This window comes from Pseudorca crassidens, chromosome 3 (assembly GCF_039906515.1).
Source record: "Pseudorca crassidens isolate mPseCra1 chromosome 3, mPseCra1.hap1, whole genome shotgun sequence".
Taxonomy (NCBI): Eukaryota; Metazoa; Chordata; class Mammalia; order Artiodactyla; family Delphinidae; genus Pseudorca; species Pseudorca crassidens.
The window spans coordinates 169,450,646-169,478,530 of NC_090298.1; the positions used below are offsets into that span (position 1 = coordinate 169,450,646).

Consider the following 27,885-nt stretch of genomic DNA (forward strand, 5'->3'; position numbering starts at 1 on the left):
TTTTGTTGGGGCGGGGTGGGGGAGGCTGGGAGCGGGGATGGAGGGTTTGGGGGGCCCCTTCCCTGTGGGCTGGGCCCCTTGTCAACACCACTCCGGGCCCCCCTACTTGGGTTCCAGGGAGAGGACTTCAAACTCAGTCTGACCCTTCCTACCAGGCCTGGGAGGCAGGGGCGTGGATGCAGTGACCCTGCCTCTGGGCTTCCAGGGTGGTGTGGGTGTCGCCAGTAGTACCAGGCCTGGGGCCCCTACAGAGGAGGTGACCCACACCCCGGGGCATGGGCGGCTGGCACCAGGAAGGGGCCTGAGGGCCGGTGAGGGCGAGGATGGGGGTGGGCAGGGAGAGCCGGCTGGGCAGCCTCCTCGGTCACCTCCGACTGCAGGGTTTCTGGAGGCCCTGGGTTGGGGTGGCCTCAGCCCGGGAACATCAAGTCTGCCAGAGGGCCCCAAGGTGCCAGCCCACGCTGGGCCCCACTGACATGACCCAGGATCCAAGCTGGCTGCTTCCACCCACGCTTCCCGGGGGAAGTCAGGCCGGGGTCCCCTCACTGGGGACAGGGGTCTTAGGCTGCAGCCCCTCCTCTGGTTTGGGGTCATCATACACAGCCACTCTCAGGGCCCTGGAAGAGCCCTCCTCCCGTCTGTCTCCGTCAGACTGGGGCCAGCGGGTTGGGGTGGGGGTGGGGTGATGGAGGGGCCCCGAGGGGACACAATGGCCATGCCGCGGCCTGGGAGAGGAGGGCCAGCCAGCCTTTGCCAGGAGCTTGGGGAGGATGCAGAGTGGCGGCTCCGGGGGTCCTCCATCAGCAGCAAGGTCACTTGCCTGTCTGTGCTTACATGGACCCAGGTCTCCAACTCGGGCCAGGGTGGGTAGGGGACCAGGGCTTCCACAGACAGACCCCGAGGGGACCTGAGCCAGCCAAGAGGGAGACTGGAGGCCTCGGATGATGGTGAAGGATGGTTCTGCAGCCACTCGGCCCAGGAGGGCATCTTCGGTTAGGCTCCCATGCCTCCCCCGCTAAGAGAATTCTTGCATATTCGGAGAATTGTGCAACCATCACCTCCATCTAGTTCTAGAACACCCTCATCACCCCACAAAGAAACCCCTTCCCCACTAGCAGTCACTCCATATCCCCCTCTCCCAGCCCCTGGTGACCTCTAACCCCTGTCTCTGTGGATTGGCCTGTTCCGGACATGTCATATAAACGGAATCACATACTATGTGGTCTTCTGTCTGGTTTCTCTCACTGACCATCATGTCCTCGAGGTTCATCCACACTGTAGCGAGCGTCAGTGCTCCGCTCCTTTTTAAGGCTGAATCGTATTCCACTGGGTGGATGGAACACGTGGTGTGTCCATTCACCTGTCAGTGGACATCTGGATTTTTCCCAGATGAAAGGGTTATTGTTTCACAACAACCCTTTCGCTGTTGTGAATCATGCTGCTGTGAACAGGTGTGTACGAGTGTTTACGTGAGCCTGTTTTCGTTGACCTTGGGGTAGACACCTAAGAGCGGAGTTGCTGGGTCAGATGACAACTCCAGCCCAGGACTCTCCCACCACAGCTGCCCCATCTTACATTCCCGCCGGCGAGCTCGAGGTCCTCACTTAATCCCCGTCCTCGCCATCTAGCCGTCCTAGTGGGGGTGAGGGGTGAGGTGGCAGTTGTGACGTGCCTTTCCCTGTTGACTGATGATGTCGAGCATCTTTCTAAGGAGCTTATTGGCCATTTGTGTATCTTCTTGGCCACCCAGGGGGGCAGGGGCCATCCTGGGATTCAGTGGCTCAGTCTGAATTCCTTGCCCGGTCCAGGAGACACACACTGGACCTCGCAGTTCAAGGTGGAATCTTTCTCATTTGACCAAATGCTGTGACTTCTGAATCCGGAAGGCCATGCAGCACAAGGCCAGGAGAAGCGTGGATAGGGCACAGGTTTTGTCCTTTGCTCCCAGCCATGGCCCCGACGCACAGAGAAGTGGACGCTGCGGTAGCTTCACCTTGACTTTTTTATTTGCGTTTTTAAAAAACAATTAAATTAGAATACAAATATTAGAAAACAGCGGCCCTCGGCTGCCAGTGCAGACGGAGGGAGGGCTGAACTGCACAACCGAGTTTATACAGTAAAACTGAATTTGCCCTCGACCAGATTCATGTCCCTTTCTTCTTTAGACCTGAAATGATATTGCTTCCTGACTAGGAGAGTTCTGTTTATACAAAGAAAAAATATTCCGGGTCTTGGGGGTGAGGGGTGCGGCGGGGAAGAAAAGAAAAAGCAGAAAGAATGGCGGGCACAGGAGATCTGGAGAACCAGGTGTGGCCTCCGGGGGACAAGGGTGCTGGGCGGGGGGCCGGGCACCCAGCTGCGGGTCCCTGGAGGCGTCTGGGGCCACTCTGGGCCCCCGTGGTCGCTGGATTGCCCCCCTCCCACCGGCCAGGAGCCAGCTGGGTCTGGGCAGGGAGCTGAGGCCCAGTCCTGTTGGAAGACAAGAGTGAGGCTCCCGGGGGAGCGGGTGCCGGGCAGGCCTCGTACCCGTCGGAAAACCCAAGAGCAAGGAGAGGGGGAAGGAACCGCCCAGAACGGAGAGGCCAGGGCAGGTCCTTGCCGACCCCTCGGAAGTGGCCACGCCCCCCTGCCCCGCTGAGGAGGGGGCTGGCGACGGCGGCGTCGGCGTCGGCGTCCGTGGACACCTGCGCTGTTCCGTAGGGAAGTTAACCTGAATTGGAGTTACCGAGGTAGCTGGCTAGAAAACAGACCCCCCCCCACGCCACACGGTGCCGCGCTCTGGGGCCCCCGCCTTCCGCCGGGGGTCCTGGCCACACGCCGGGTCTTCAAAATACCAAGTTATTGCACTTTCAAAAAATACAACACATCTGTGGCTAAACCCTCCCTGGCCCCCCCCGCCCCGCCCCCCACTGCCCGGCCCCGCCCCCCGCCCCCCCCCCACTCCATGGCTTCTTGGCTAAAAAAAAAAAAAACGCTCCCTGCTCCCGGCTCTCAGGAGAGGACACGCTTGCAGAGAGAGAGAAAGCAAAGGAACAGACGAACGTCAGAGTCGGGGTCTGCTGCCGGGGAAGAGGCTGTCCTCCCCGCATCCCCACCGCCCGGTCCCTCGCACCAGCTGGAATGGTCGTCGGGGGGCGCGGCGACCTGGGCCCACCCGCCCTTCCCAGGGTTGGCTCTGACTTCGGGCTCCAACTCCGGCCAGGGAAGTGGCTGTGTGGGTGGCTTGTCTTGTTTTTAAGTTTGATTTTTGTTTGTTTTTCTTTTTTTTTTTGACTTTTTTTTTTTTGTCGTTTTACTTTTTTTTTTTTTTTAATCCTCCGATAGGAGAGTCCAGAGGTACAGGTGCCAGGAGCCAGGGAAAGGGGTGGAAAAACAAAATGAACAACAATAAAAAGAAAAAAAAAAAACAAAAATCACTCCTCCCGCTGTGCCCGAGGCCCGCCTGCGCCCCTCTGCGTGGTGAGCACCAGGAAAGTCGAGTGTCCGGCTGGTCGCGGCGGTGGCCAGCGGTCAGCAGGCCGACACCAGGCCCTTCTGGAAGGGGCAGCGACGCTTGGGCCGGGGGCCATCCTCGTCCTCGTCCTCGTCCTCCTCGTCCTCGTCCTCGTCCTCCTCCGAGGACGACGAGCTGTCCAGCGTGAGGTCCACCACATCAGCTCCTGGCTTCCCGTTCTCCACACCTCCCGCCGCGCCGCCCCCGCCGCCCGCGCCCCCGAGCGCGCTGCCACCCCCGCCGTTGACGTTGGGGGTGGTTGGGAGCCCATTAGCATCCGAGGTGCCTGCGGAAGAGAGACAGGGACAGATGCTCAGGATGGTAGGTGACCCGCAGAGAAAGGAAATCAAGGCCGGCGAGGGGCGGGGACAGCCTTGTGCAGCAGCACACCTCGGAGGACAGAGCGAGGTGGCCTCAGGCCACCGGCTCTCCCGTGCTCTGGATGAGGCCCGGCACACAGCAGGTGCTCACTAACCACCTCAGACGCCCCGCTCCAGGGGGATCAACTCCACCGGGACGGTCGCGTTTCAGATAAAAAGGCCACGCGGTGGGATAGAGTCAAACTCAGCAATCGGCAAACTCTGGGAACAGAAACTCGGGCAAAGCCCGGCTGAGGCCTCACCAAGCACAAGGATGGGGCACTGGGGGCTGCAGCTGCGCTCCTTCTCGGCACGGATTGGGCACCACGAGCCGTCCACCAGGTACTCGATCTCGTCGGCATCCTCGCACTCGCTCAGGATCTTGGAGAGGAGCCTGGGGGCAGGAGGAGGGCCTGCTGACTCCTGGGCCCCACCCTGCTCCCCTGGCTGGGGGTGGGATGCTCACTGAGCCACTTCCTGCTCTCCAAAAGTGGCTTCAGGACAGCACTGGCCGCACCTGCTGACCTGAGGTTCGGGGCGGGGGCCCATGCCAGACCGGGAGCAGGGACACACCAGAGCCCCCAGCGTTCGTTCAGCATCAACACTGCACCTGCCTCCAGGTGACTCTGACCACCTCAGTCATGATCACACAGGAGGGAGGCCTTCTCCAGGACACCCTCTGTGGCAGACGGGGCCCCTCCCAGCCCCATCACCATAGTATGAATACAGCTCTGCCATAGTACGGCAGAGGGTCACCACAGTATGACTACAGCTCTGCCTGAAACGTACTTTGCACCTGGAAAACTCCTACTCACCCTCCAAAGCCCTACTCTACTGCTCCTCTTCTCCAAACAGAGCACAAGCAACAGGAGTGTCTGTCTCTGGCTCGGTCCTCCCATCCCACACGTCCAGCTGGGAGTTCCCTGAAGGCAGGGTCTGGGATGGAGTCCTTTTGACCCCGAAGCCACCCAGCTAAGGGCCAGAAACCAAGTGGCAGGGCCTTGTGGAATAAATGCACGACCCAAGGACCCTTCCCCCAGGAAGCCTCCCTGGCTATACCCAGGCCGCATGGGCTGATGGAATGGCAGTCCGTGTGGGGCACAGTCACACTACCCAGCCCCAGCCCCATCTGTCCCTAGAGCTGTCAGTTACCACCACCCGGGCCTGAGTGACCTGCTCTAGGCCTGTGGCGGGGAAGGCGGGCCCTGGGCTGCACAGCTGCCAGGCTGGGAACAGAGCTGCCATTCAGGCCCAGCCCTTGTGCCCGGCCCCAGGGGCCTCCTCACTCCACCCCAAGGCTGGACAGCGTTGGGGTGGCTGCTCGGCTCCTCCAGGGAGGGGACCCAGGCTCAGAGCTGGTCAGGCTGGGTTTGAAGTCCTTGCCTGGCTACCTGTGAGCTGGGGGCCTGGGCTGGTGGCTACCCCTTCTGAATCTGTCTCCTCATCTGTAAGGAGAGGATGATCAAGGTCCACCTCCCTGGACGGCTGGGAGGGAGGGTTTCTGAGACCTCGAGGGCAGTGACCAGAGGGAGACGAGTGCCCGATCGTGGGGACAGTTCACACGCGGCCACTGCAGGTCAGGGCTACCCCCTTCCCCGTGGCACACACCCCAGCCGCGCCTCAGCCATTGTGTGCGGGCGGGGGCCATGCAGCCAGCGGTCTAGGGCTGCCCCATGGTCCGCTCCTGCCTGGGCCACCAGGTTCCCTACCCCAGCCCCGGCTCTGGGGACAGAAGTGGGTGTGGCTGGCGCCTGGCAGGAGCCAGTCAGTCAGGTGCTGGGCTCAGTTTCTGGAAACTTAAGACCAGAGCAAAGTTTCCCTTTTAGGGAGAATGGCCTTTTTCCCCTTGTCCCCCCTGCGGCATGGGGAGGGCCTGCTGCTTAGGCTCAGGGGACAGCCTGGCCGCACGCTGGTGTCACCTAGGAAAGGGCCCAACAGAAGGTGGTCAGAGTTTTGGGAAGACGTGCGTCCCCTTCACCTTCCTATGTGGAGGATGTGATCAAGCCTTTGCTGAACGCCATTTGAGAAGCAGCTCCCTGAATTGTGCAATAGGGTGGAAGCTAGGGGTTCTCGGGTCCCTGTTTTACATGGGGGAGGAACAGACTCACAAAACGCAAGGTGACGTGGGGAGCAACAGTGGACCTCGTGGATCTGGAGCCCCACTTCTGAAGTCTAAGCTACGCCATTGCCACCCAAACAGCAAAGGCCCTGACAAGTCCCACAGGGCTGACACCCACCTCTCTCTGTAGCCCAGGGCTTGCAGAGCTGCCACAGGGTGCTGCTGGGTAGCCCGGATGCCCCAGGAAGCCTCAGAAGCTGCATGGCCCCTCTCCTCCTTCCAGAGGCCCAGACAGGCAAGGGGCCAAGCCCAGCACAGCCTGGCAGGCGGTGGGGCCCCCGTGCGCCCCAGCTACTCACCCATCGATGATGAGCTGGTCGTAGGGGGCTGGCTTGTCACACACCGGGCACATCCAGGTGGGCTTCTTCTCGTTCATCTGGAGGTAGAAGACGGCGTCGAAGCACTGCAGGTGTGCGCAGGTCTCCGCGCGGCAGGGCACCGACAGCCGCATCTTCACCAGCTGTGGGGGTGGGAGGTGATGGGTGTGAGCAGCTGCGCAGCAAGCACTGTCCACCCAGCCGCACCCACAAACCCGCGCCCCCCGACTCACCGGGCAGATGAGGGAGACCCGCACGCCAGTGGTGGCAATCTCACTGTCGGGGTCCAGGCGCAGCTTCTCTTTGACTGTGGGGAAGGGGCGGCTGGTGTCAGCGGGGCCGAGGGGCAGGTTTTCCCAGCAGCCAGAGATGCTCGGGAGGGCAGCAGTGAACACCCTCAGCACCCCTTGCCTCAGCTAGACACGGTGAGCACCCCATATTCACCTCCCAGGACCATGAGGCACATGCTTTAGCTCCAGGGCCCAGGACTACGAGGAGAATCTATGTTAAAAAAAAGCCCTGGGCAGGGACTTCCCCTGGTGGCGCACTGGTTAAGAATCCGCCTGCCAGTGCAGGGGACACGGGTTCGAGCCCTGGTCCGGGAAGATCCCACGTACCACGGAGCAATTAAGCCCACGCGCCACAACTACTGAGCCTGCGCTCTAGAGCCCGCGAGCCATAACTACTGAGCCGTGTGCCACAACTACTGAAGCCCGTGTGCCTAGAGTCCATGCTCTGCAACAAGAGAAGCCACCGCAATGAGAAGCCCGTGCACCGCAACGAAGAGTAGCCCCCGCTCGCCGCAACTAGAGAAAGCCTGCGCGCAGCAACGAAGACCCAATGCAGACAAAAAAAGAAAAAAAGCCCTCGGCAGCAGACATTTATTTTTGACAATAACCTGGGTGCACAACGAGGGGGGCCAGCCCCCCAACAAGACTGCCCTTTTCTGGAAAGATCCAGGCAACAAAGAGCTGCCGTCGGCCACCTGCTGTGACTGTTCGCTCTGATGAAAACCGCCAGGACCTCCCGCACCACTCCAAGGGCTGGGACGCCCCAAGGCCAGGAGAGCCCCACCAGGGACCCTCAGAGGGCGGGTGAGCCCACGAGCACAGCTCCCTTGCACTGTCCGAGTCTGCTTCTCTAACAGATCAGAAGACAGCGGGCACCCACCATAAAGCCACGGCACGCTGAGCCCACGAGGTGGAGGAAAAAAGCCTGGAAGGAAACTGGCCCACTGCAGCCCTGGGGATGGGCCTGCAGGGGGCGCAGGGAGGCTGGCCAACCAACCTGAGAGGGGCAGCGGTTCAGCTCCATCCCCAGATGGCTCGGGACTATGCCCGGGCCCTGCAGAGTGGAGGGCACTCGTCTTGGACGATGGGACTGCCCTTCCCTCCTTGATACAACGCCTGCGTCCCCTCCTCCAGAGAGCCTTCCTCCGCCTCCCACACGGGGTCGAGGGTGACCTGCCAGCTTGTCCTCCCACCCCCTCAATGCCCCTACTGTCCTCAGTCACCCTGTGGCTCCCATCTCTGGCTAACAGGTGCAGATAAATGGTAGACCCAGAGACCCTGGCCCCTCAAAAAGACCCTGGGCAGCTGAGGACGGGTGCAGTGCATATCATGCTTCAAAGCAGGGCCTCAGTCCTCCTCTACCTAATAGAGGGAGGGCACGTGCAGCAGGAAGGGTTCAAGTGAGACAGAGAACAGGACTTCCCAGCTGCCAGCAGACAGCAACCCAGCAGGCACGATGCCCAGCCTGAGCTGGCTGTGGGAAGGAAGCTGGGGGCTTGCTTCAGAGGGGAGGCCCTGCCCACCCCAGCAGGGGCCTGGGCTTCCCATGAGCTGCGACATATGCTGCCGCGGCCCCTGCACTGCCCCAGGCCTTGGCTCCAGGCCGGTCACGGAGGAGTTAAGCCAGGCCTCCCCATTCCCGTCCCCACCCTGGGGCCCACGGGTGCCTGGATGAGCCCTGCCCAGTCCTGCGCCAATGCCTGAACCTGCCAAGCGGGCAGGTGGGGGGGGGGGGATCGAAGAAAGGGCCATTTGAGGAAACAGGCAGGCTGCAGGGCAGGGTGCCTAGGCTGAGGTCCTGGGGTCACAGAGCCCTAACTCTGCCACACTGGCCTCAGTGTCCCCACTGGTCAGACTGGGACGTGGCCAGGCCCCACTGCTTGGATCCATCCGCAGTGAGGATGGAGTCAGAAGGCACCCCGCAAGGGCCTCCAGGCGACCAGAGAGGGAACTCCTGAGCCCCCGCTGTGTGGTAGGCAGCCCCCGGGGCAGGACACAGGAAGGTTCTATCTGCCCGTCTGAGTGGCTCTTCTGGGGTTTTTTAATGCTCTGCGTATCCCCACCCCCTTTTTTCTGGTTCTTAAAAGTACAAAAAAGAAAAAAAACCAATGATCTCAGCATTCCGGTGCAGACCCTCATCATCACGTGTGCCTCCACTGGGAATCCATCCTCCGCTCCCGCTGAAAGCTGGCCCCCGCCCCCTCTCGGTCCCGCACAGCCGCCAGAAGCACCCGCCTGGAAAGCTGATCACCTGGGGTCTTCTCCCCCCGCCCCCGCAAGCCCTCCAAGCCTCCTCGCCCACCAACCCCGGCTCTCCTCGCCCCATTCACGGAGCTCACTGGGGGGCTTTCGGCACACCCAGCCCATCCCTGCCTCAGGGCCTTTGCACTGATGGTTCGCTGCCTGGCTCCCCCTCCTCCTTCTGTATCCTCCAGAGACCTCCCAGAGCTCCCCAACCGCCAGGGTGATGGCCAGACCCGGGGAGGTCCAGGTCCCCCACAGGCAACAAGCTCCTGAGGATCAGGCCTGTGCCTTGTGCCCAGCAAATTGGGTCAGCAGTGATGGAGCCATGGCCACCCCCAGGGACCGTGGGGAGCCCCACCCAGCAGTGCAGAAAGTCCCGGGGCTCACCCAGTGCCTTGCACAGCTCCGGGTGCTTGACCCCGATGGTCTTCAACCTCTGCAGCAGCTCCGAGGAGGTCAGTTGCCGCACCAAGTACAAGGCCACGGAGTAACTCTGGCGGTGGGGGAGGGGAGCGGAGTCAGGGCTGCGCCAATGGAGGTGGGGTGGGCAGGGGAGGGAGGGCAGAGGGAGGGAGTTCCAGGGCCTGCTCACCTTGCCGTAGTTCCCCCAGGTGACGGTGATGCGGTTGGTGGCCGAGGACAGGTACATGAGGTGGGTGAGGTTAATGGGGCGGCACGGCCTCTTGGGCTCCACTCCTGGCTTGTTCGAGGGGTAGTAGCCCTGGAAGCAGACACCATGGCTGCGCCCATCACAAGGTGTTCCATGTGTCCCACCCGCCCCACTCTGCACTCTCTGCCTCGCCCCCACAGCAGATCTGGGGGGCCCACTCACCGGGACCGAGCAGTAGCTGTGGTTGACCTTCACGGCGATGTTGGGAGGGTACTGGTCTTCCTGAGGGCTGCTGGTGTCTGAGTAGCAGATTCTGCAAGGACACCGGGGACCATAGGGCCACGGGCACCTCGGGCAGCGGAGGGCACGCTGGGAGGGGCGGGGAGGATAGATGGGGGGCGAGGGTGGACCCGTATCTAGAGTGGGGCTGCGTGCTGGTGTACCCACGGACAAGGCCAGATAGCAGAGGGTGTGTGTGTGTGTGTGTGTGTGTGTGTGTGTGTGTCTGTGTGTGTGTGTGTGTGTGTCTGTGTGTGTGTGTGTGTGTGTGTGTGTGTCTCTCTCTCTCTCTCTCTCTCTCTCTCTCTCTCTCTCTCTCACAGGAAGGGAAGGTGGGCAAGGGTCGTGTCCCCACCCACCCCCGGGCCTGGGCCACACCTGGGCTTACCTTAGGACGACCTGCACGGCCTTGACCCCAGGCTGCAGTTCTCTGTGCCGGGGGGAGGAGGGGAGGGTCAATAGCAGGACAGCGCCCAGCAGCCACCTCTGACCCTTCACTGGGGGGACCAGCCAGACGGACTAACCCACTACTTCCTTCCCATGGCGACCGAAGGCCAAGGGTACTGCCTAGAGCGTTCTCTCCTGACATTTACTCACGGGTGATTTGGGCAAATGACCGCCTCTATCTGGAAAATGGGGGGCTGGTACAGATAGTAAGAGGGTTGGTGGGTGTGGGCCTTGTGCCCGAGGAATGGCAACCCTAATGGTGACTTCTATCTCAGCTGGAGATTGAAGGCCTCAGAGAGCAGAGTCAGAGCCCTGGAACCAGCCTGCATCCCTCATCTGCTCACCGGGGGCAGCTCTGCCCCCAGGGGACACTGGGGATGTCTGGGGACATCTGTGGTGGCCACGACTGGGGTGCTCCTGGCGTCAAGGGGGTGCGGGCAGGGATGCTGCTCCACACCCCACAGAGAACGTGCCCTGACCCTGATGTCCGGAGCAGTGAGGAGGGGACCCTGTTAAAGGGGGACGATTGGCCCACCTTGGGGCTGTGGGTCAAAGGTGGTGAGAATGCGCGGGCCATGAGCACGGGGTGGGGGCCACCCTTCCCCGCCACGCTGAGCCCAGGGTCTGCTGCGGGCCTGGCGAAGGCTGCCCTGGGCTGCCACAGAGGCGGGCAGGGGGTGGGCACAGCGCACCTGGAGTTCCGGATCAGCTCCACCTGTCTGGGCGTCAAGGCAAAGATGCACGGGCTCTCCTGAAGCTTCTCGTTATTCTGTGGAACTGGAGACAAATTTGGGGGCAGGGTCACGTCTGTTCCCTGGCGAGGGCGCCGACCACAGTCATTCCTACAGGCCTGGCCCTCTTCAGACTGGGAAGTAGGAAATGGGAAGCTGAGCCCCACCAGGTGGGATGTATTTGGGGGATCCTGCCCCTTCCTGGGTAAGGAGAACCAAAGCCCATGGTTCAGGGAGCAGTCATGCCCCCCCATGTCCCCCACTGAGGGCCACTCGGGGAGCAGCAGCCTCTTCAGCCCTCTGGGGCTCAGGCATCTACTCAAGAGGACCGAGAACTGCTCGGCGGGGGCAGAAGAGCTTTGCTGGGCCAGCAGGATGCAGCACACCAGGCCGCGTGCCCTCGGGCCAGCCACTTTCTCCAGGTCTGTGAGACGCCAGTAACAACTCTGTCCCCAACTCCCAGGGCTGTTCCAGGCATCTGGTGAGCCATGTACCCAACCATGCAGCACTCGGCCCAGGCCCCGCATGTAATGAGTTCTCAGCACGGCACTGCCAGAGGGAATGGGGACAAGTTGAACAAGGTCCTGCCTCTGGCACTCACGGATTGTCCAAGGAGATATGGAAGTGAACTGGCAGTGAACCTCCAAGTGCACAAAATAAGAGTCACAGAGCAGCCTGGCCTGGCTCACAGCGGGAGGTGTGAGGAGGGCAGCAGGGACAGCACACACAGAGCCCTGCTTGCCATCATGGAGCACTGGGTGAGAGTCTGCCGGGAGAGAGTCTGCCGGGGATGGAGACCTTGGCAGTGAAGGGGATGGAGTCTGCCGGGGATGGAGACCTTGGCTCTTCACTCTCAGTCATAACTGTACTGAGAAGCCCAGGCGAGATCAGAAAGCACTCTGAACTGAACGAGAAAATACAATACTCCAAAACTTGTGAGAGGCAGCTAAAGCAGTTGTGAGAGGGAAAGCTATAGCTTTAAATGCTTCTATTAAAAAAGAATGAAAAGTGTTTGAAATGAATGATGTATGCTTCCTCCACAAGAAGCTAGAAAAAGAAGCCCAAACTAAAAGCCAAAGCCATTAGAAGGGAGAAAATTAAAGATAAAGATGGAAGTCAATGAACCAAAAAGCCAACAACAGAGAAAACCAACAAAGCCAAAGTTCTTTGATACATACCTAGCTAGACTGAATGATAAGATCGTGAGAACACAAACTATCATGAATGAAAGGTGGACATCAGTACAGATTCTATAGCCTTCAATAGGTGGCTGTAACTTCATGCCAATGAATTTGACAATTTAGATGAAATGAACAAACTCTTCCAAAGATGCCAACTATGAAAACTGGCACCAAAACATATAGAAAGTTTGAAAAGCTTTTTATCGGTTAAAAAAACTGAACTCATAATTAAAAACCTTTCCACAAAGGAAACTGCAGGTCCAGCTTGGTGGATTCAATCAGATGTTTAAGGAAGAAACCATATAAACTTTATATAAACTCTTCCAGGGAGTCCCCTGGTGGCCTAGTGGTTAGGATTCTGGGCTTTCACTGCCGGGGCCCAGGTTCAATCCCCGGTCAGGGAACTGAGATCTTGCAAGATGTGCGGCATGGCCAAAAACAAATAAATAAATAAACTCTTCCAGAAACTAGAGGAGGAAGGACACGTCTCAACTCATTTCCCCCCCTCCCCCGGTACGCGGGCCTCTCACTGTTGTGGCCTCTCCCGTTGCGGAGCACAGGCTCCGGACGCGCAGGCTCAGCAGCCATGGCTCACGGGCCAGCCGCTCCACGGCATGTGGGATCTTCCCGGACTGGGGCACGAACCCGTGTCCCCTGCATTGGCAGGCGGACTCTCAACCGCTGCGACACCAGGGAAGCCCCTCAACTCATTTTAATGAGGCCAGCATAACCCTGGTTCCAAAACCTGACAAAAATGCATCAAGAAAGGAAAAACACAGCTGAATATCCCTCATGAACGTGGATGTAAAAAATCCTTAACAAAATTTTAGCGAACAGCCAGGGCCCCTGGGATCTGGCCCTGGAGTGCAAGATTGGTTGAAAACCTCCACACGTCCACTTAAAGTGGCTAAAATGACAAGACCAACAATTCCAAGTGTTGACAAGGACCTGGAGCAACCAGGACTCTCTGCTGGGGGTAGGGGTGGTTGTAACATGGTACAGACACTTTGGAAAACTGTTGGGCAATGACTAGTAAAGTTAAACATACACTTACCCTGTAACCAGCAATCTGCTGTTAGCTATTTCCCAATTAAATGGGAGTATGTCTACAAAAAGACCTGTGCAAGAACGCCTGGCTAATTTATTCCTGGCAGCTCTAAACTGGAAACAACCCAAGTGCCCCACAACGGAAGAACAAATGGACAAGCTGTGGTACATTCATACAGTAAAGCTTGTAGTCCATGCATCGACACGGACAAATCTGAAGCCCCAAAGCTGAGCCAAAGAAGGCAGACACAGAGAAGTACATGCTGCGTGTGCATTATACCACCTTCCTGAACTGGCAAAACTAATCTATGGTGATAGAACTCAGAAGAGAGGCGGCCTCTGGGGGTTGGGGGAAGGCAAGGACTGCCTGGGAGGGGGGCCCCTCGGGAACTTAACGGTGATGGAAATGTTCTGTATTTGGTGGCATTGGGGTTACTCGGTCACATGCATTCTCTAAAACTCAAGTTACGCACTAAATATCTGTGGATTTCGTTGTATGTAAACTATACCTCAATGTTTAAAATTTTAAAACTACACTGAGAAGTGATGATCATTCTGTAACGAATAAAAATATCAAGTCACTGTGTTGTACCCGGAATTAATATTGGATTGTAAGCAATCATACTTCAATTTAAAAATAAATTTGATGAAGCCAAAAAAAAAACCAAAACCAAAAAAAAAACCCCACCAAAACTAAACAAGGGACTTCCCTGGCAGTCCACTGGTTAAGCCTCCGTGCTCCCAATGCAGGGGGTCCGGGTTCGATCCCTGGTCAGGGAACTAGACCCCGGATGCCGCAACTAAGAGTCCACATGACGCAACAAAGATCCTGTGTGCTGCAACTAAGACCCGGCGCAGCCAAAAAAGGAAGATCGGCTCCAGGCCCTATGTGGAGGAATACTATGCTCCCGCGAACACAGGGAGTCACGAATTAAGCAGCTCTTTGTGCTCCGACAGAGACTAATCCCCAAGATGGTTTTAAGTGGAAAGAGCAGGTGCAGAGCAGTGTGTACCTCAGGCTGCTATTTGTGTAACCAAAACCAAGGAGGGGGTCTGTGCAAGAGCCGCCTCTGGGGAAGGTGGGTGCCAGAAGTGGCCACTACCGCAGCCCTGGAGCCGGGGGAGGTAAGGCGTCTGCTCTTTTTATACTGCAAACCCTTTAGGACAGTGGTGGGCAAACTGTCCCTACAAAGGGCTGGAGTGTAAATATTTTCAGCTCGGCAAGCCACACTGTTTCTGCCTCTACGTCCCCACTCTGCCTTGTACCATGAAAGCTGCCGGTGAGGGCGAGCCCGCACCCGCCTGGCGCGGCCTGGGTGGGGGGCGGACAATAGGGAGCCCTGGGGCTGGGCCCAGGCCTGGTCGGCCCACCCCTGCTTCAGAACCTTCTGAATTCCAAAGCGCGGCCTTGGGTAGGCTACTTAAAGAGGAAACACAATTTGAATTTAAAAGCAGCTCGGGCTCAGAAGCCAGAGCTCCCGGGCCGGGGTTCGTACCCCAGCTCTGCTCAGCCACGCCCCCATCCCCACCCAAGCCTGTGCGCCCTCCACGCAAGGGACCAGTTTCTCGGGGTTCACAGTGCTGGGGCCGGAGCTGGCGCTCAGGAAGAGGTGGCTGCTGAAACCGCCACACTGCTGCCGCCAGTTCCTGCTCGTTGTGGAGGGAGGGCTGGTCCCTCCGGAGACCCGGTTGGGGCCCCTGAGAAGGGCTGGCTAACTGGAGGGCTGGGGTGAACGTAGGCTACCTGCAGATGCGCCCAGACCCGCCCGAAGAGCCCCGGGCAATTATTTATGGGGGGAGGGGGTCTCACAACATCTGAGCTGGGCCGCCAAGCCTGGGGGGGCGTGTCAAAAATACTCCCCCCGCCAAAAAAAATACTCCCCCACACCACAGAGTCCCCTGGGAGGCAGGGGAGGGGACGGTGCACCGGCCAGCCAAGGAGCTCTTCCTGCAGAAACCGCGAGAGGGGTTGCCGAAGAACTGGCTGCGCAGTCCCTTTCCCGGAAGGACTCCTATTTCTAGGTGAGCCTGCTGCAGAGGCAGGGGATGCATTCCGAATCCCGATTTTCTGCTGTGCCATCAGCCTGGGGTGGCCGACTGTTCCCCCAGGAAGCCAAGTGGCCAGTGGGAGGCCAGCTGCCAGCTCAGCTGGGACACAGCGGGCAGGGGTCCCCCAAACCCGGACCTGGGCCATCCACCACCAGTGGCAGCCCCACCCTTCCAGCTTTCAGGGCTGAGATTCAGGCGGAGTCCGTGACCCTCACCCTCACCCCCACTATCAGCTCCCTTGGCCAATCCCGTTGTTGAGGATTTCCGAACGCGCCCAGGGAGGTCCCTTCCCCCGCAGTGCTCATCTGATCAGTATGAAGACCCCTTGCCGGTCTCCTGGCTCCCCCCAGCTCTGGGCTTCGGGGGAAGCTCTGTCCCCAGCCCTGGTAGCCTTGATTCCACCGCAGCCACCCTGGGCGCCTCCTTGTGCTCCCCACCTGCCAAGAACATACCTCGGGGCCTTTGCACTCGCCATCCCCTCTTCCAGAACATTCCTCCCCCAACCATCTACACAGCCCTGGTGTGTTTTAAGCCTGTGCAAATGCCACTGGAATGAAGCCTTCCCCGAGTGCTTGTATCTAAAAACTGCACCCTCCACCCCAACCCATCAGCGACACTGGCACTCCCAACCTCCTTCCAGGCTCCATTTTTCTCCCAAACCCTCACCTCCTAAGAATTAACACAATTTTCCCGTGTCTTTGGTTCGTCGTGGACACAGAACCAAAACTACCTCTCCTGTCACCCATGCTGCACAGCAGGGTGGCCATGGGGGTCCCCTGCCAGGCGGCTTGGGGGCTGGGATGAGGTACATGCCCTCCCAGCCCCAAGCACACCCAAAGGCCTCAGCCTCAATGCCTCTCCGGGACTAAAGGGAGAACCCCTGCCCCAAGGTCCTCAGGGAGCTGGAATCCCAGGAGGAGCCAGTGGACCAGGGACTCAGCCCCCAGGCTCAATCAGAGACCCCGAAAGAGGGCCTGGCACACGCAGGCGGCTGCCAGGCAGCCTTGCAAACTGTCACCAGGGACGAGTATTTAATGACCTCAGCAGGTGCTCACCACATACTGGGGTGGGGGGGCGGGGTGTTCTGACAAACCAGCAGTCAGGACACACCACACATCCCAGGTTGCACACGCAGACAGAAGGCAGCAGCGACAAGAACAAACGCGTGACTTCATCGCTGTTAACCAGTGTGTTCTATGATGAACACATATTTTTACAAAAGTTTAAATAGAAAGAAAAGAACATTTTAAGAATTCGATCGGGGGACTTCTGGTGGCGCGGTGGTTAAGATTCTGTGTTCCCAATGCAGGGGGCCTGGGTTCGATCCCTGGTCAGGGAACTATATCCCACATACACGCTGCAACTAAGAGTATGCATGCCGCAACTCAGGAGCCCCTGCCTGCCGCAACTGAGACCCGGCGCAACCAAATCAATAAATAAATAATAATTTTTTTTTTTAATTTAAAAAAATAAGAGAATTTGATCAGCAGGGACTTCCTCTCATTGGCCTGAAGCCCTTCGGCAGGCAGCCCCTGCCCCTGGGCCCCCGAGGCCCCCTCCTCCAGGCTGAGGCCTGGCCCCAGTGGTGATGGCGGGGGGCGTCCTGGAGGAGGCAGGAAAACAGGTGCCCCAGGCTGGGCGCAGGGGCCTCACAACAGGAGGGGGCGGACGGGTACAAGCCCCAACTAAGGGCTCTGGGTTCGAATCCCAGCTCCTCCACTCACGAGGCGAGGAACCCAGACTTCCTGCTCTTGGGGTTACGGGAGGAACAAGCACTGAAGGAATGACTCAATGTCTTTCTCACTGCAGCCTTCAGGCTGCTCCTCATCTCCAAGCCTTTGCTCACCTACCTCCACCTCACTCTGTCCTCTGGATGCAGTGGGGAACAAGCCAGTCCCAGGCGATCAACAATGCCAGGGTTGGGAGCAAGGCCCCAGAGGTGGAGAGAGTGGTAAGGAGGTGAAGGAGATGAGCTGTAGATCAGGCGATGATGGGGCAGGGAGGGCCATGTGGGTGTCCTGGGAAGAGTGTGACAGACAGAAGGAACAGCACATGAAAAGGCCCTGGGGCAGGACCAAGCCCGGAGTGCTGGAGAAGGCTGGAGCAGAGTAAGCGAGGGTTAGGGTTAGGGTTAGGCCAGGCGAGAGAGAGGAGGTGAGGGGAGGGAGGAGGAACGTGACCAGCTGCTATTCTAAAAGCTTCCTCTGGGGACTTCCCTGGTGGTCCAGTGGCTAAGACTCCATGCTTGCAATGCAGGGGGCGCGAGTTTGATCCCTGTTCAGGGAACTAGATCCCACATGCCACAACTAAGAGCCCGCGTGCCGTAACTAAGACCCAGCGCAGCCAAATAAAAAATTAAATACTGAAAAAAAAAGTAATCATCTTAAAAAAATAATAAAAAATTTAAAAATTAAGAAAAATAAAAGCTTCCTCTGGCTGCTGGGGGTAAAGTGTGTGGGGAAGACACCAGGAAGGAGGTTGGGCAGATTAAAGCCAGGGGCGGGCACAAAGTCGGGGGATCACAGCAGGCGGAGGTGAGCCACCTCTGGCAGGACTTGGGGTGGGCTGGAGGCCTCGCCTGGGACAACCTACACGCCCACCTGAGGGCCCCCTCACAGGTAATGCTGGGTGCTCCCCAAGGCACCCACCTGCTGCAGAGCTGATGGAGCCCCTCCCACCACCATGGGCAGGGGAGGCCCAGCCAGCCCAGTGGGTCAGGCCACCTGCCCCTGGATGCCACAGACAGCCCATGGGCCTGGTGGGTACCACGCTGGGCTGTGGGGCGGCAGGCAGGCCTGCCGCAGGGGTATTATCCACCTCAGAAAGGACGCGAAAGAACAAGACCTGGGAAGCCCTCAGGACAGCCCAGTCGGCCACCACCGTTCCCCGTGCCCCACCGATCTTGGTTTTTCTGGCCTCTGCCACCCACGTCCAGGCTACTCTCCCTTCCCCAGCCTGCGGCACACCACACTCTGGTCACAATGGCCTCCATTCATGAGCTCTCTCACCACCGGGCCTCTGCCTGGAACACACTCACCCACCCACCCCCTTTGTCCGGCTTGATTGCTACTTATCCCTTGGGTCTCAATAGGATTGTGACCTCCTCCAGGAAGGTTTCCTGACTGCCACCTCCCCACAAATGCACAATAAGGGGGCTCCTGGTACTGACAGCGCCCTGCCCCCCCCCCGCCCCCGGGGAACCCTGCACTCCCTGACCGGAGCATTCCTCGCCCGTCACCGTTTAATCACCTCTAGGGCACCTTCCTGGCAAAACTCGCCAGGTCAGGGACCCCACTACCTTGCTTGGGCAATACCAGCCAAAGGGCTCGGAGCCTGAATGAGGGACGTATTGATACACTGGCCCTGCCCAGTGGGGACAGGGCTAGACCAGTGGCTCTCCACCAGAGTCAGCGCCGACCACGTCCTGGAGCATAAGGAGAACTGGGGGGCAGCTTGCTCACCCTGCTGGGCCACGGGAGTGGTCCCAGCCCACAAGGCGCTGGCCACAGGACACCGGGAGCCTCGGGGAGCAGCGGTGGGACAGGTCGCGTTTCCTTCCTTCTGCCCGTGGTGAGTCTCATGATGGTACCTCGTCTCCCCCACGCTCCCTGGCCCTGAGGTCTGGGCCTCCCAGAGCGGACACTCAGCCTCTGCCTGCTGACACCCCAAGTGGCCAGGCTTAGGGGACCCTCCGGCCATAAGAGGGTTGAGCCCCAAGCAGCAGTGTTGGACCCGAGACTGCATCCCCGGTCCCTCTGAGTTCTGCTGTGGGTGAGCAGCAAGCGCCTCTGCCCCCGGGGGTGCCTGGCCCAGATGGCTGGGCTCCCTGTTCTGAGAAGAGGCCTGAGGTCCAGAACCTTCGTGTGGTTCAGTACCAGGGCTTCCCCACAGGGAAGCAAGGTGCCAATGGCGCAGAGAGGGGGTCAGAGGAGGGAAGATGGCTGAGCACGCGGCCCCGGAGTCCCTTCCCTCAGGATGCCGTGTGACCTTGGGCTAGTCTCCTGACCTTTCTGGGTGCCAACCCCCAGCCCCCGCTGGAGTGGATCATCTTTCTCCTAAGGTCCTTCCAGCTCCCTGTCTGTGGCTCTATTATTCCCCTCCCCTCCCCCAACCAGAACATTCCCCTCCACGTGATTTATGTCTCCTGTCTGCCTGGCGCGGTCTCCATCCCGGAGCCTGCCTGCGGCTCTTCCGGGGAAATAGGACCAGACTGTTTGGGCCTCATTTTGGTCGGCAGGGCATGACCAGGGGTGAGGGGGAGGGGAAGCTGGCTAGAGCCTCCTGAGGTGGCTCCTGGCAATGCCAGTGCTGCAGAACTCCCTGTGGGGAGGCGCCCAGGGTGAGGGGTGGGCGGACAGAACTGCCGGTGCTGGAACAGCAGGGACCAGATGGCTTCAGGGCCACCGTCAGCGCTCGATGAGGCCTCCCCCAGGAACCTGGGCAGCCCCCAGGGAGTCCCTGAGGAGATGGGAGTCTCGGGAAAAGGGTACATCCTGGGAGAGGGGCAGGGGAGTGGGTGGGAGCAAAGGCAGGGTGGGGTTGGCCTCTTTGTTCTGAGCCAAGAGCAGAGTGATTCCTGGTGTAGACAGGGGAGCAGACTCTCCCGGAGATCAGGTGACTGGGGTCCCTGGGGGCTCAGGGCAAAGTGATGCATTGTGGGGCGGGAATGGTTGCATGTTTGCGGGCAGGAAGGAAGCCCATGGTCCGGGCAGGGGAGGGAGGCTGCCGGCCCTGAGTTCAAAGTCACCTCCAGTCCCAGGCCCCCGCCCAGCGCCAAGCCCGCCTTGCAGTCTCCCAAGCCCACCTTGCAGCCTCCCTGTAAAAACACAGCCTCCCTGATATAAAGATCGTGCTTGAGTCCTTAGGAAGGAGTCTGAATCTTCAGCTTGACCTCCAGAACCAGCCAGCCAGCCAGGCCTGAGACTCCAAAGCCTGCAGGGGGGGTGGGAGGTCTGGGGAGGTTGGGAGGGGGCAGGGGGATGGGTCCTGGCATCTAGAGCGAGGTTGCGGGAGCAGAGACAGGGAAGGTCATCCTGGAGAAACTCGGGAAGGGGCCCTGGGTCCCCAGTGCTGCCACGTCACCCCCACGATAGGTGCTGGTGAGCCAACCTGCCCCCCACCTGGGGGCTGGCGAGAAACCCCTCCTGGTGTCAGAGAGAAGGCGGGGGAGGGCGGAGCCCCCGGGCCAGAGTGTGGGGCCTCAGACCCCAGGGCCAGGAGCACCTGAAGCACTTTCCTCCACCTCTTACAGCCTCACCTGGAGCCACAGGCCCTCGGAGAGAGCCGTCATCCCTCCCCCACCCCCCACCCAGGGCAGGACGGAGGGGGCCGGTAGGCGCGCCCGGGGCTGGAGCTAAAGCCTGTGTGCAGACAAGGGCCCCCTGGACGATCAAGGCAGGCTGCTGGGTCAGCACGGTTGGGAGGGACTGAGCCGCGGGGCCAAGGGCACGGCGGGTGGGGGCATGGAGGGACCGTGACCTCGGCCACAGCACACAGGGACCGACTCACGACCAGGGCCTACTGTGACGGGCAGCAGGACCCACAGCGTGGGTAGGCTAGGGGCACCCCGAGGCTCTGAACAAGGGGTGCTAGAAGTGAACCTCCACAAGGGTGGGGGGCTCTGTCTGCTCCCTGCTGCACCCCCTGATGGGTGCCCACCCAGCAGGTGCTCAGGTATATGCTGTGTGACTGGGTGGGTGATGAGTCGCAGGAGGGGTCTCCAGGAACATTCAGGCACCTGGTAAAACCTCAGGGGTGACAGGAGCCCCATCGCATTCCACTTGCTCTCTGGAGCCCTGGAGGCCCAGGAAGCTGTGGCTGGTTGGTGTCCTGGCCCCAGAGCTCAGGGCAGCATCTGAGGCTGAGTCCAGGCTGACACCCACTCCCAGCCCTGTCATCAGGGTGGGAGGGGGCTGCTACAGGCCTGATACACAGCAGGCCTGTCCCTCAGTCAACGTAAGGGACAGAGAAACGAGGACAAGGTTCCCCGGCATCATCTCCTCTATCCGCACTGCACCCCGCCTCTCAGAGGCACACCTGGCCATGTGCTGACGGGCCGGCCCATGTTGACAGGCCTGAACCCGCTGACCGAGGTCACTCCCGCAGGCTACCTACTAGGAAACAGCCTTCCGCAGGGGGCGGGAGGGAAGGTCGAACCTCCAGCCCCTTCGCCACCAGGAGTAAGACCACAGAAGCCAGCCTTGCAGGTGGCCCCCAGTGCCTCCGCCTCCTGGTGGTCCAGCATGGTGGAGCCCTCGCCCACGTTGCACCAGAGTTGGTTCCTCTGACCAGTGGAATGTGGCAGAAGCGAAGATATGCCACTTCCAAGCTGAGGCTGCGAGAGAGCCCTCAGCTTCCAGTGGGGTCATGCACTCACACAGGTGCACATGCTTTCTCTCTCCCTCTTTCCACCGCAGCCCCCCTGCCCCGATCATGGTTCCGAGGGAAGCAAGCCACCACATCATGCTGGGAGGACACTCAGTCAGCCCCCAGAGGCCCAGGCGGCAAGAACTGGGGTTTCCAGCCAGCAGCTGGCAACCACGTGAGTAAGCGCCCCGCCCCCAGCCCCAGTCAAGCCTACTGATTAGGCAGCCCCCCAGCCGACAGGTGGACTGTGACCCCCCTGAGCGACCCCAAGCCAGAACCACCCAGCCAGGCCGCTCCCGAGTTCTGACCTTCAGAAACTGAGGTGTCGGCTGTTTCGAGCCACTGGGATTGGGGTAACTTGTTACATGGCAACAGGTTACTAATTCAAGGACCCCAAGGTGGCCCCTGTGCTTCCTGGGAGGGACAAGCCCCCCTCAGCCCCTCAGCCCTTGCTGCTCCCCAGAAAATGCTCTGGGTTGGCTGCTTGGCTGGCCTTGGGCGCTGGGAGAACTCAGAAGGTGGGGCCGCCCACAGGGGCGGCGGGGACTCACCCAGCTCGGTGGGCTTCAGCAATTCATCCAACATGTTAAAGAAGGGCAACTTCACCAGGCGCACTTCTGGCTTGAGGGTCTTGGCAGGCAACCGTCCGAGTCCGTTTAAGTACTTCCCGTAGAGCACGGGGTAGTCAATGTTGGGGCCCGTGAGGGGAGTCCTGGGCACCGAGCTGGCCCGGTCGTAGGTGGAGTGCATGGTCAGGGGGTCCAAGGGCCGGTGGGGCTGCGGCACGGGCTCCGAGCTCTTCTTGGCGTAGCGTGTCTCGTAGAGTTCCTTGATCTTCTTGAACAGCTCAGGACTACAGTCAAACTGGACCAGCTGGAGAGCCCGGGTGACAAGTTCGTGTTTAAGTCCGCTCTTACTCCGGCCGACAAAACCCAGGAGCATCTGAAGATCAGAGACTCGGAAACTCATCACCATGTTCTGGGGAAGAGCAACCACAAACACACAGGTTCAGAGGGATACGCTGCTGGGGTGAGGGACTGCCTGGGCCAGCTGGGGGGACAGTGAAGTGAGACCCTGCTAGCAGCTGGCCGGCCTGGGGCCCCCAGGAGGAGGAGGCGGCAGCTTCTGCCCCAGTCCCACCGGCAGGCTTGGTCCCACCTCCATGCCTGTGCTCAGGCTGCCGCCTTGCCCTCCCCTGAGGGGCCCCCTCCCCGCTCAGCCCTGCTCCCGTCCTCCCCCTCCAACCTTCCTCAGCATCACCAACGCAGCAAAAGCTCGTCTGACTGACCCCCCCCACCCCCAGCTGCTTCTATTTTAGGTCCTCTTTTCCCATCTTCAAGCCTGAAAGCATCCCCAGGGCAGGAACTGGGAATCTTGCTTCTCCATAAACAGCCTCAGTCGCGCTCCAGCTGAGAACACTGATGGCCTCTCTGACCTAGGCCTCTTCATCAGGGAGGATGGCGGGTCCACCTCATCGGGATGTGGGAAGGATCAGATGAAGCGATGCACGTAAAGCAGAGTGAGCGCTCGACCAAGGTCGGCCACAAACACATTTTCCCTTTGGTCTGGAGCATGGTAGCCACCGCTTGCTTAGTACTGACTCACCTGCCGGGGACTGAGCTGGGCGTGTGATTATGCACTTAATTCTGATCCTTCAAACACCCCTACCAGGTTGGGGTGAGCTCCAGTTACAGACAAGATCCAAACCATACTCTGAAGCCGGGGTGGCTCCTCTCTACCAGGCTGCCCCAGCACCGACTGATTTCAGCTGAGCGCTGCCGAGGCCGTCAAAGCGTCTGCTGGTCCCCCCCACAGGCGTCCTCCCCTTGGTGCTGTGGACACTGGGGCCATCCCGGGCATGGTGGGGTGTGGAGCAGCATCCCTAGCCCCGCGCACTCGATGCCAGAGCTCCCCCAAACCCCAGTCGTGACGACCACAAACGTCCCACAGACATCACCAAATGTCCCCTGGGGGGCAGGATCAGCCCCAACAGAGGAGCGCGGGGATCCAGCAGCCACAGAGGCTATGAACTGACCCGTGGCAAAGTGATGACTGGCCACTATTACCTGGCAGGGCCCCTCCAACGAAATCAGACCAAATACAAGAGAGCAGTGGAGCCCAGTGTTTTCTGTGGGACTGGCCGGCAGTGGCCTGCCCTCCGTGACCCTCTGGGCTCCCCAATAAGCTACATAAGCAAAGTATCCTGGAGGGATGGGCCAGCGGGGTATGGGGGCCACCCGTGCCAAACCCTGAAGCTGACCTGTGATGAGTGAAATGTGGTGGGAAAAAGACACTTCCGGGGTGGGGGATGGAGAAAGAGAAAGTACAAGCGATGACAGTGGACATGGAAAGCTGGCGAGCCTGGGGCAGGACAGCACCCAAAGAAACCAATAAATCACTTAAACTCAACTAGAAAAAGTCTGATGGTCAGAGGTGGGCGGGACCCCCTGCCAGGCTGGTTACGTGCCACAAGGCGCTGCTGTTTCCGGGCTGTCAAAGAGTGAGCTGTGGAATCTGATCGTGGCTCCAGGAGTCAGGAGCCCTAGGTTCAAGCCCAGACCCTGCCCTAGGTTCCCAGATGACCCTGGGTCTGCTGTCAGGCTTCTCCGCACTTTGGACAAGATGGGAACTCTAACGTTCTTTCCAGCTGTACGGCGCCAGGCTCCTGCTGATGGCAGAGGGGTCTGACGGGCCCAACATGACACAGACAAAGGTGCGGGGAGGCCCCATCCTGCCTGCAAAGCTTAGAGGGGGAGGCTTTTCCTGCTGCAGGGTCTTTCTCCTACTCCTGCACTGCAGACGGAGAGCGCCCACCAATGCCAAGCACAAGGGCCTTCATGGCCACTAATCTCACAAGGACTGGTGCCCATTACACAGGTGAGAAAACTGAGGCTCTGAGAGGTAAGCAGCTGGCCCAAGGCCTCCCCGTGCATCCGCAGCAGGGCTAGCAGTATTTGGACTCGGGGCCATCGGGCTCCTGAAGCTGCTTACTTCCACTCACACCCAGCTGCCTGGGAGCCCCTCACTCCCCAGTATACCCGCTGCTTGGGGGCCTAGCAGTCTGCTGGCCCTCCAAGAGTCTGAACACTTGAAAACAAAGAGGCTTCGCCTCCCTCGGCCTGACTTCCTACCTTGAACAGAGAAGAAAGGCTTGCAGACAAGATGTTTCTTCTGGAAGAGCCCCAAGGCGCTCCAGGGGAGAGGCAATGTCATATGGAAGCTGACCGCCCACCATGGAGCCAAAGGCAGGTGGGCCTGGCCTTTCAGAGTCTGACCACAGCACATCTTCCTGCCCCTGGGAGCCCCTGCCCCTACCTACCCCTTCCACCAGGTTGGGGCCATCCGGAGCCGCCTCATGCACGCGCATCCCGGGGCACACCCCTCGAGCTGCCATATGTTCATGACTCGGATTTCTCAGCAGCTGCCACCACCGAGGAGCCTGCCCTTGACACTGGAAGGGAGGGGGGGCCGCGCAAGCAGGGTGCAAACGTTCAGGAAGAAGCCCCAAGTGCTGCGCAGACCACTTCCTGCCGCGGCTTCATCCTGACCTGCCTGCCCCTCAGATCTGTGTTTATAAACAGCGCCAGGCCCCAACGGCTTCCAGAGCCTCAACTCTGGGCTCCTTCGGAGCCGTGTGGAGAAACAGCAGCTGCGCTGAACTTAACAGGGGCGCCTCTCCAGGAACTAAGAGCTCTGTGCAGAATGCTACACACCCTCTCAGGGAGTTCCCAGACCACTCCCCACCCCCACCCCCAAGCCCCTCCCAGGGGCCTCAGGTTGAGTGTCTCAGATTTCTAAGCTTATCAACAAGCCCCTCGCTCTCCCCTCGGATCAGCCCATTCTGGACCCCAAAAGACAAAGTCTCCGGCTCTCGCTACAAAAGGCTGGGAAAGCACCTAAAAGAGGGGGACATTTCAATGACAGGTAGGCACTCCACAGTGACAGCAAGGGACTGAAGGAGAAAGAAGGCTCCCTAGGATGGGAGCAGGCTGGGCTCACGAGGCTCGTGTTTTAGAGCACTTGAAAAAGGGTCAACTTGATCTAATTGGGGAGGGGGGCCCCAGCCACTGGAAGGTGAAGTAGAGTTCATCAGATCATATTTCAAGGCCCTGGATGATATAAGAGTTCAGATCCTACTCTCTGGCTGGAGTGGGGGTGGGCGCCCAGAGCCACAGCCCCACAGCGGCCTGAGGAGGTTAAATTTCAGGGCTCCAGGGGACTTCAGGCCGCAGGTTGTTGCCTTGGGCTGGCAGAGTTCAGACCTCTGCATCTCTAGGGCAAGTCTCAATTTCTCAAAACTCCGGAGAGGGGCAGCCATGTGTGTGATGCAGGTATATGGAGAGGGCACTCAGGGGTGAATGGGGCTAATACCCTATAATCACAGAACCCTGAGGGCCGCATTTCAGATCCCAGTGGGAAGGGAAGGGAGATGTAAGGAGAGGGAGGAGCAACAGAAAGAAAACATTTACAGGTCAGGACCCTGGGGAGGGGAGAACAGCAGGGGGAGGGGGCGGTGTCTTGGTCCTGCAAGGTCCGGTCCCCCACCTCCCTGGGATCAACGGCCTTGAGTAAACTTCTCCGGGAAGAACCCTAGCCTAGTCAGGGGCAAGGGTTCTGGAGCCTCACCTCGGGGAGGCATCTGGGAGAAGATACAACCCCGGGAGAGGGATGCTCCCAGCTTAGTCCCAAGAGGATTAAAAGGGGCCCCAAGCTTGAAGAGGTGGCATCTATGGGATGTGGAATGTGGACCCCAAACAGGAATACGGGGGAGAAAGACTAGAAACTAACCACCAGCGTCCCCCAGCGCCGGGAGCCCCCAGCTGTCCCGTCACGTGATCGCCCTCCTAAATACCCTACCCTGCAACCAGCCAGGGACTCTCCAAGGACCGACGTAAGAGACCGGCAAAAAGAGAAGGGTGCCTCAGATGCCAGAGCTGGGGTGCATAAACAGATCTAAAGCAGGGGTTCTGGGGGCTGTGTGGGAAGGGAGTGTGATCTGAGCAGTAGACTCACGATGGGGTAGAGTATAAGGGAAGCAGACAAGGTTTGGAAATGGGAGTCTGATCCTGCGAGTGTGGGGTCCAGAGACCCCAGGAACAGTCCAAAGCAGCACAGATGCTGTCCTGAGGATAGAGGGAGGAGGAAGGCAGAGCCCAAGACCCAAGGCTGAGAGGAGAGTTATTAGGAAGGCGCCGACACAGGGGCCAGGGCTCAGTCCCATCGGGGAGGGCAAGCTGTTATCGCCGCGCGCACTCCGGGGTGAAGAGGGTGTCGGGAGGGGGGCGGGGCTCTGGGACCAGAGCGGGAGCTGAATATTGGCTCCAAACCCTAGCCTGGGGTAGAGACCCCAAGAGACACACTGTGTTTGGGGGCAGTTCAGGACCCCAGCTCATCACCCCGGATGGTGGAAACGGTGGCAGAAAAGTCAGGGGACCTTTCTGGGCAGGAGTCGCCAACCCCAGCCTGGTCAGCTAGGCGAGGAGGCTGAGACCCAGATGTACCAGCCCACTGTACCATGGGGGGCTGGGAGGCGCAGACACTCCCCCAGGCCAAAGAGCGCCGAACTCGAGGAGTGGACGAGCAGTCCAGTCAGTCATGCTGTCCGGGGGGACTGTACCTCAAGCTGGGAGGCGCGGCCCTGTGCCCGTTCTTAGGAAGGTCCAGACCCCAACCGCTTGAGCTGGAGGTAGGAGAACCCAACCTCCTACCTGGGGGCTGAACCCCTGGCGCGAAAATTGGGGTGAGGTTTGGGGGGCCCCGCCCCCGGCCTCCCCGCGCCCCGCCCGCAACCGGAGCCCCGGGGCCAGGGGCTGGCGAGGGAGCCGGACGCCGAGCCGCGGGCGGGCCGCACTATGGGGCCCCGAGCGGAAGGCGCAGGCCTCGGCCGGCCGCCCGGCCCCCGCCCCCCCGCCCGCCCTGGCCGGCGCTGCCGCCGCTCACTCACTTTGGCCTCCACCAGCTCCGCCGCCATCTTGGCCACCAGCGTCCCCCGCGCCGGGAGCCCCCAGCCGTCTCGTCACGTGATCACCCTCCACTCGCGGGCGGGGCCGCCACCGCGGCCAATTAGCACCCGCGCGCCCTCCTCCCCGGGGCGCGCGCGACCGCGCACTGCGCAGGCGCGCGCGGCCACCGCCCGGGCCTCAGGCCAATCAGGGCGGCCCGACACCGCCCCCCCTTCGCTCGCGGCGACCACGCCCACCCCTGGCCGCGTCTGGCTTCTTAAAGGGGCACGAGCCCGGCATAGGTGGGGGTGGGTGCTGAGTCCTGTCTGGGGAGGGAGTAGACAGCGGAGGCGACAACAATGCAGCCAGGTGCCGCGGCCCCCGGCGCGAGGCGGCCTCCAGGTGCGTGAC

The 27,885-nt window shown here is 60.1% G+C and overlaps 1 protein-coding gene across 1 annotated transcript; it reads right to left on the reverse strand.

Annotated features, from left to right (window-relative positions):
* Positions 1–3,244: 3,244 nt before the first annotated feature.
* On the reverse strand, positions 3,245–27,614 carry PIAS4 (protein inhibitor of activated STAT 4). The gene is made up of 11 exons (XM_067734199.1): positions 27,477–27,614; positions 22,084–22,510; positions 10,851–10,935; positions 10,100–10,141; positions 9,655–9,745; positions 9,415–9,543; positions 9,210–9,315; positions 6,522–6,595; positions 6,271–6,431; positions 4,116–4,246; positions 3,245–3,779 (listed from the first exon to the last, which is right to left on the reverse strand). Exons 1-11 carry the CDS (start codon positions 27,501–27,503, stop codon positions 3,511–3,513), a joined length of 1,542 nt encoding a protein of 513 aa, XP_067590300.1. The 5' UTR covers positions 27,504–27,614; the 3' UTR covers positions 3,245–3,510.
* Between the last annotated feature and the right edge of the window lie 271 nt (positions 27,615–27,885).

Excerpts from the sequence above, each read along its gene's own strand:
- PIAS4 (XM_067734199.1), bottom strand. The coding sequence starts at position 27,503 with ATGGCGGCGGAGCTGGTGGAGGCCAAA. Across the intron at positions 9,746-10,099 it reads GCCGTGCAGGTCGTCCTAAG|AATCTGCTACTCAGACACCA; the intron begins GTAAGCCCAGGT and ends GTGTCCTTGCAG. Across the intron at positions 4,247-6,270 it reads GACCAGCTCATCATCGATGG|GCTCCTCTCCAAGATCCTGA; the intron begins GTGAGTAGCTGG and ends TCCTGCCCCCAG.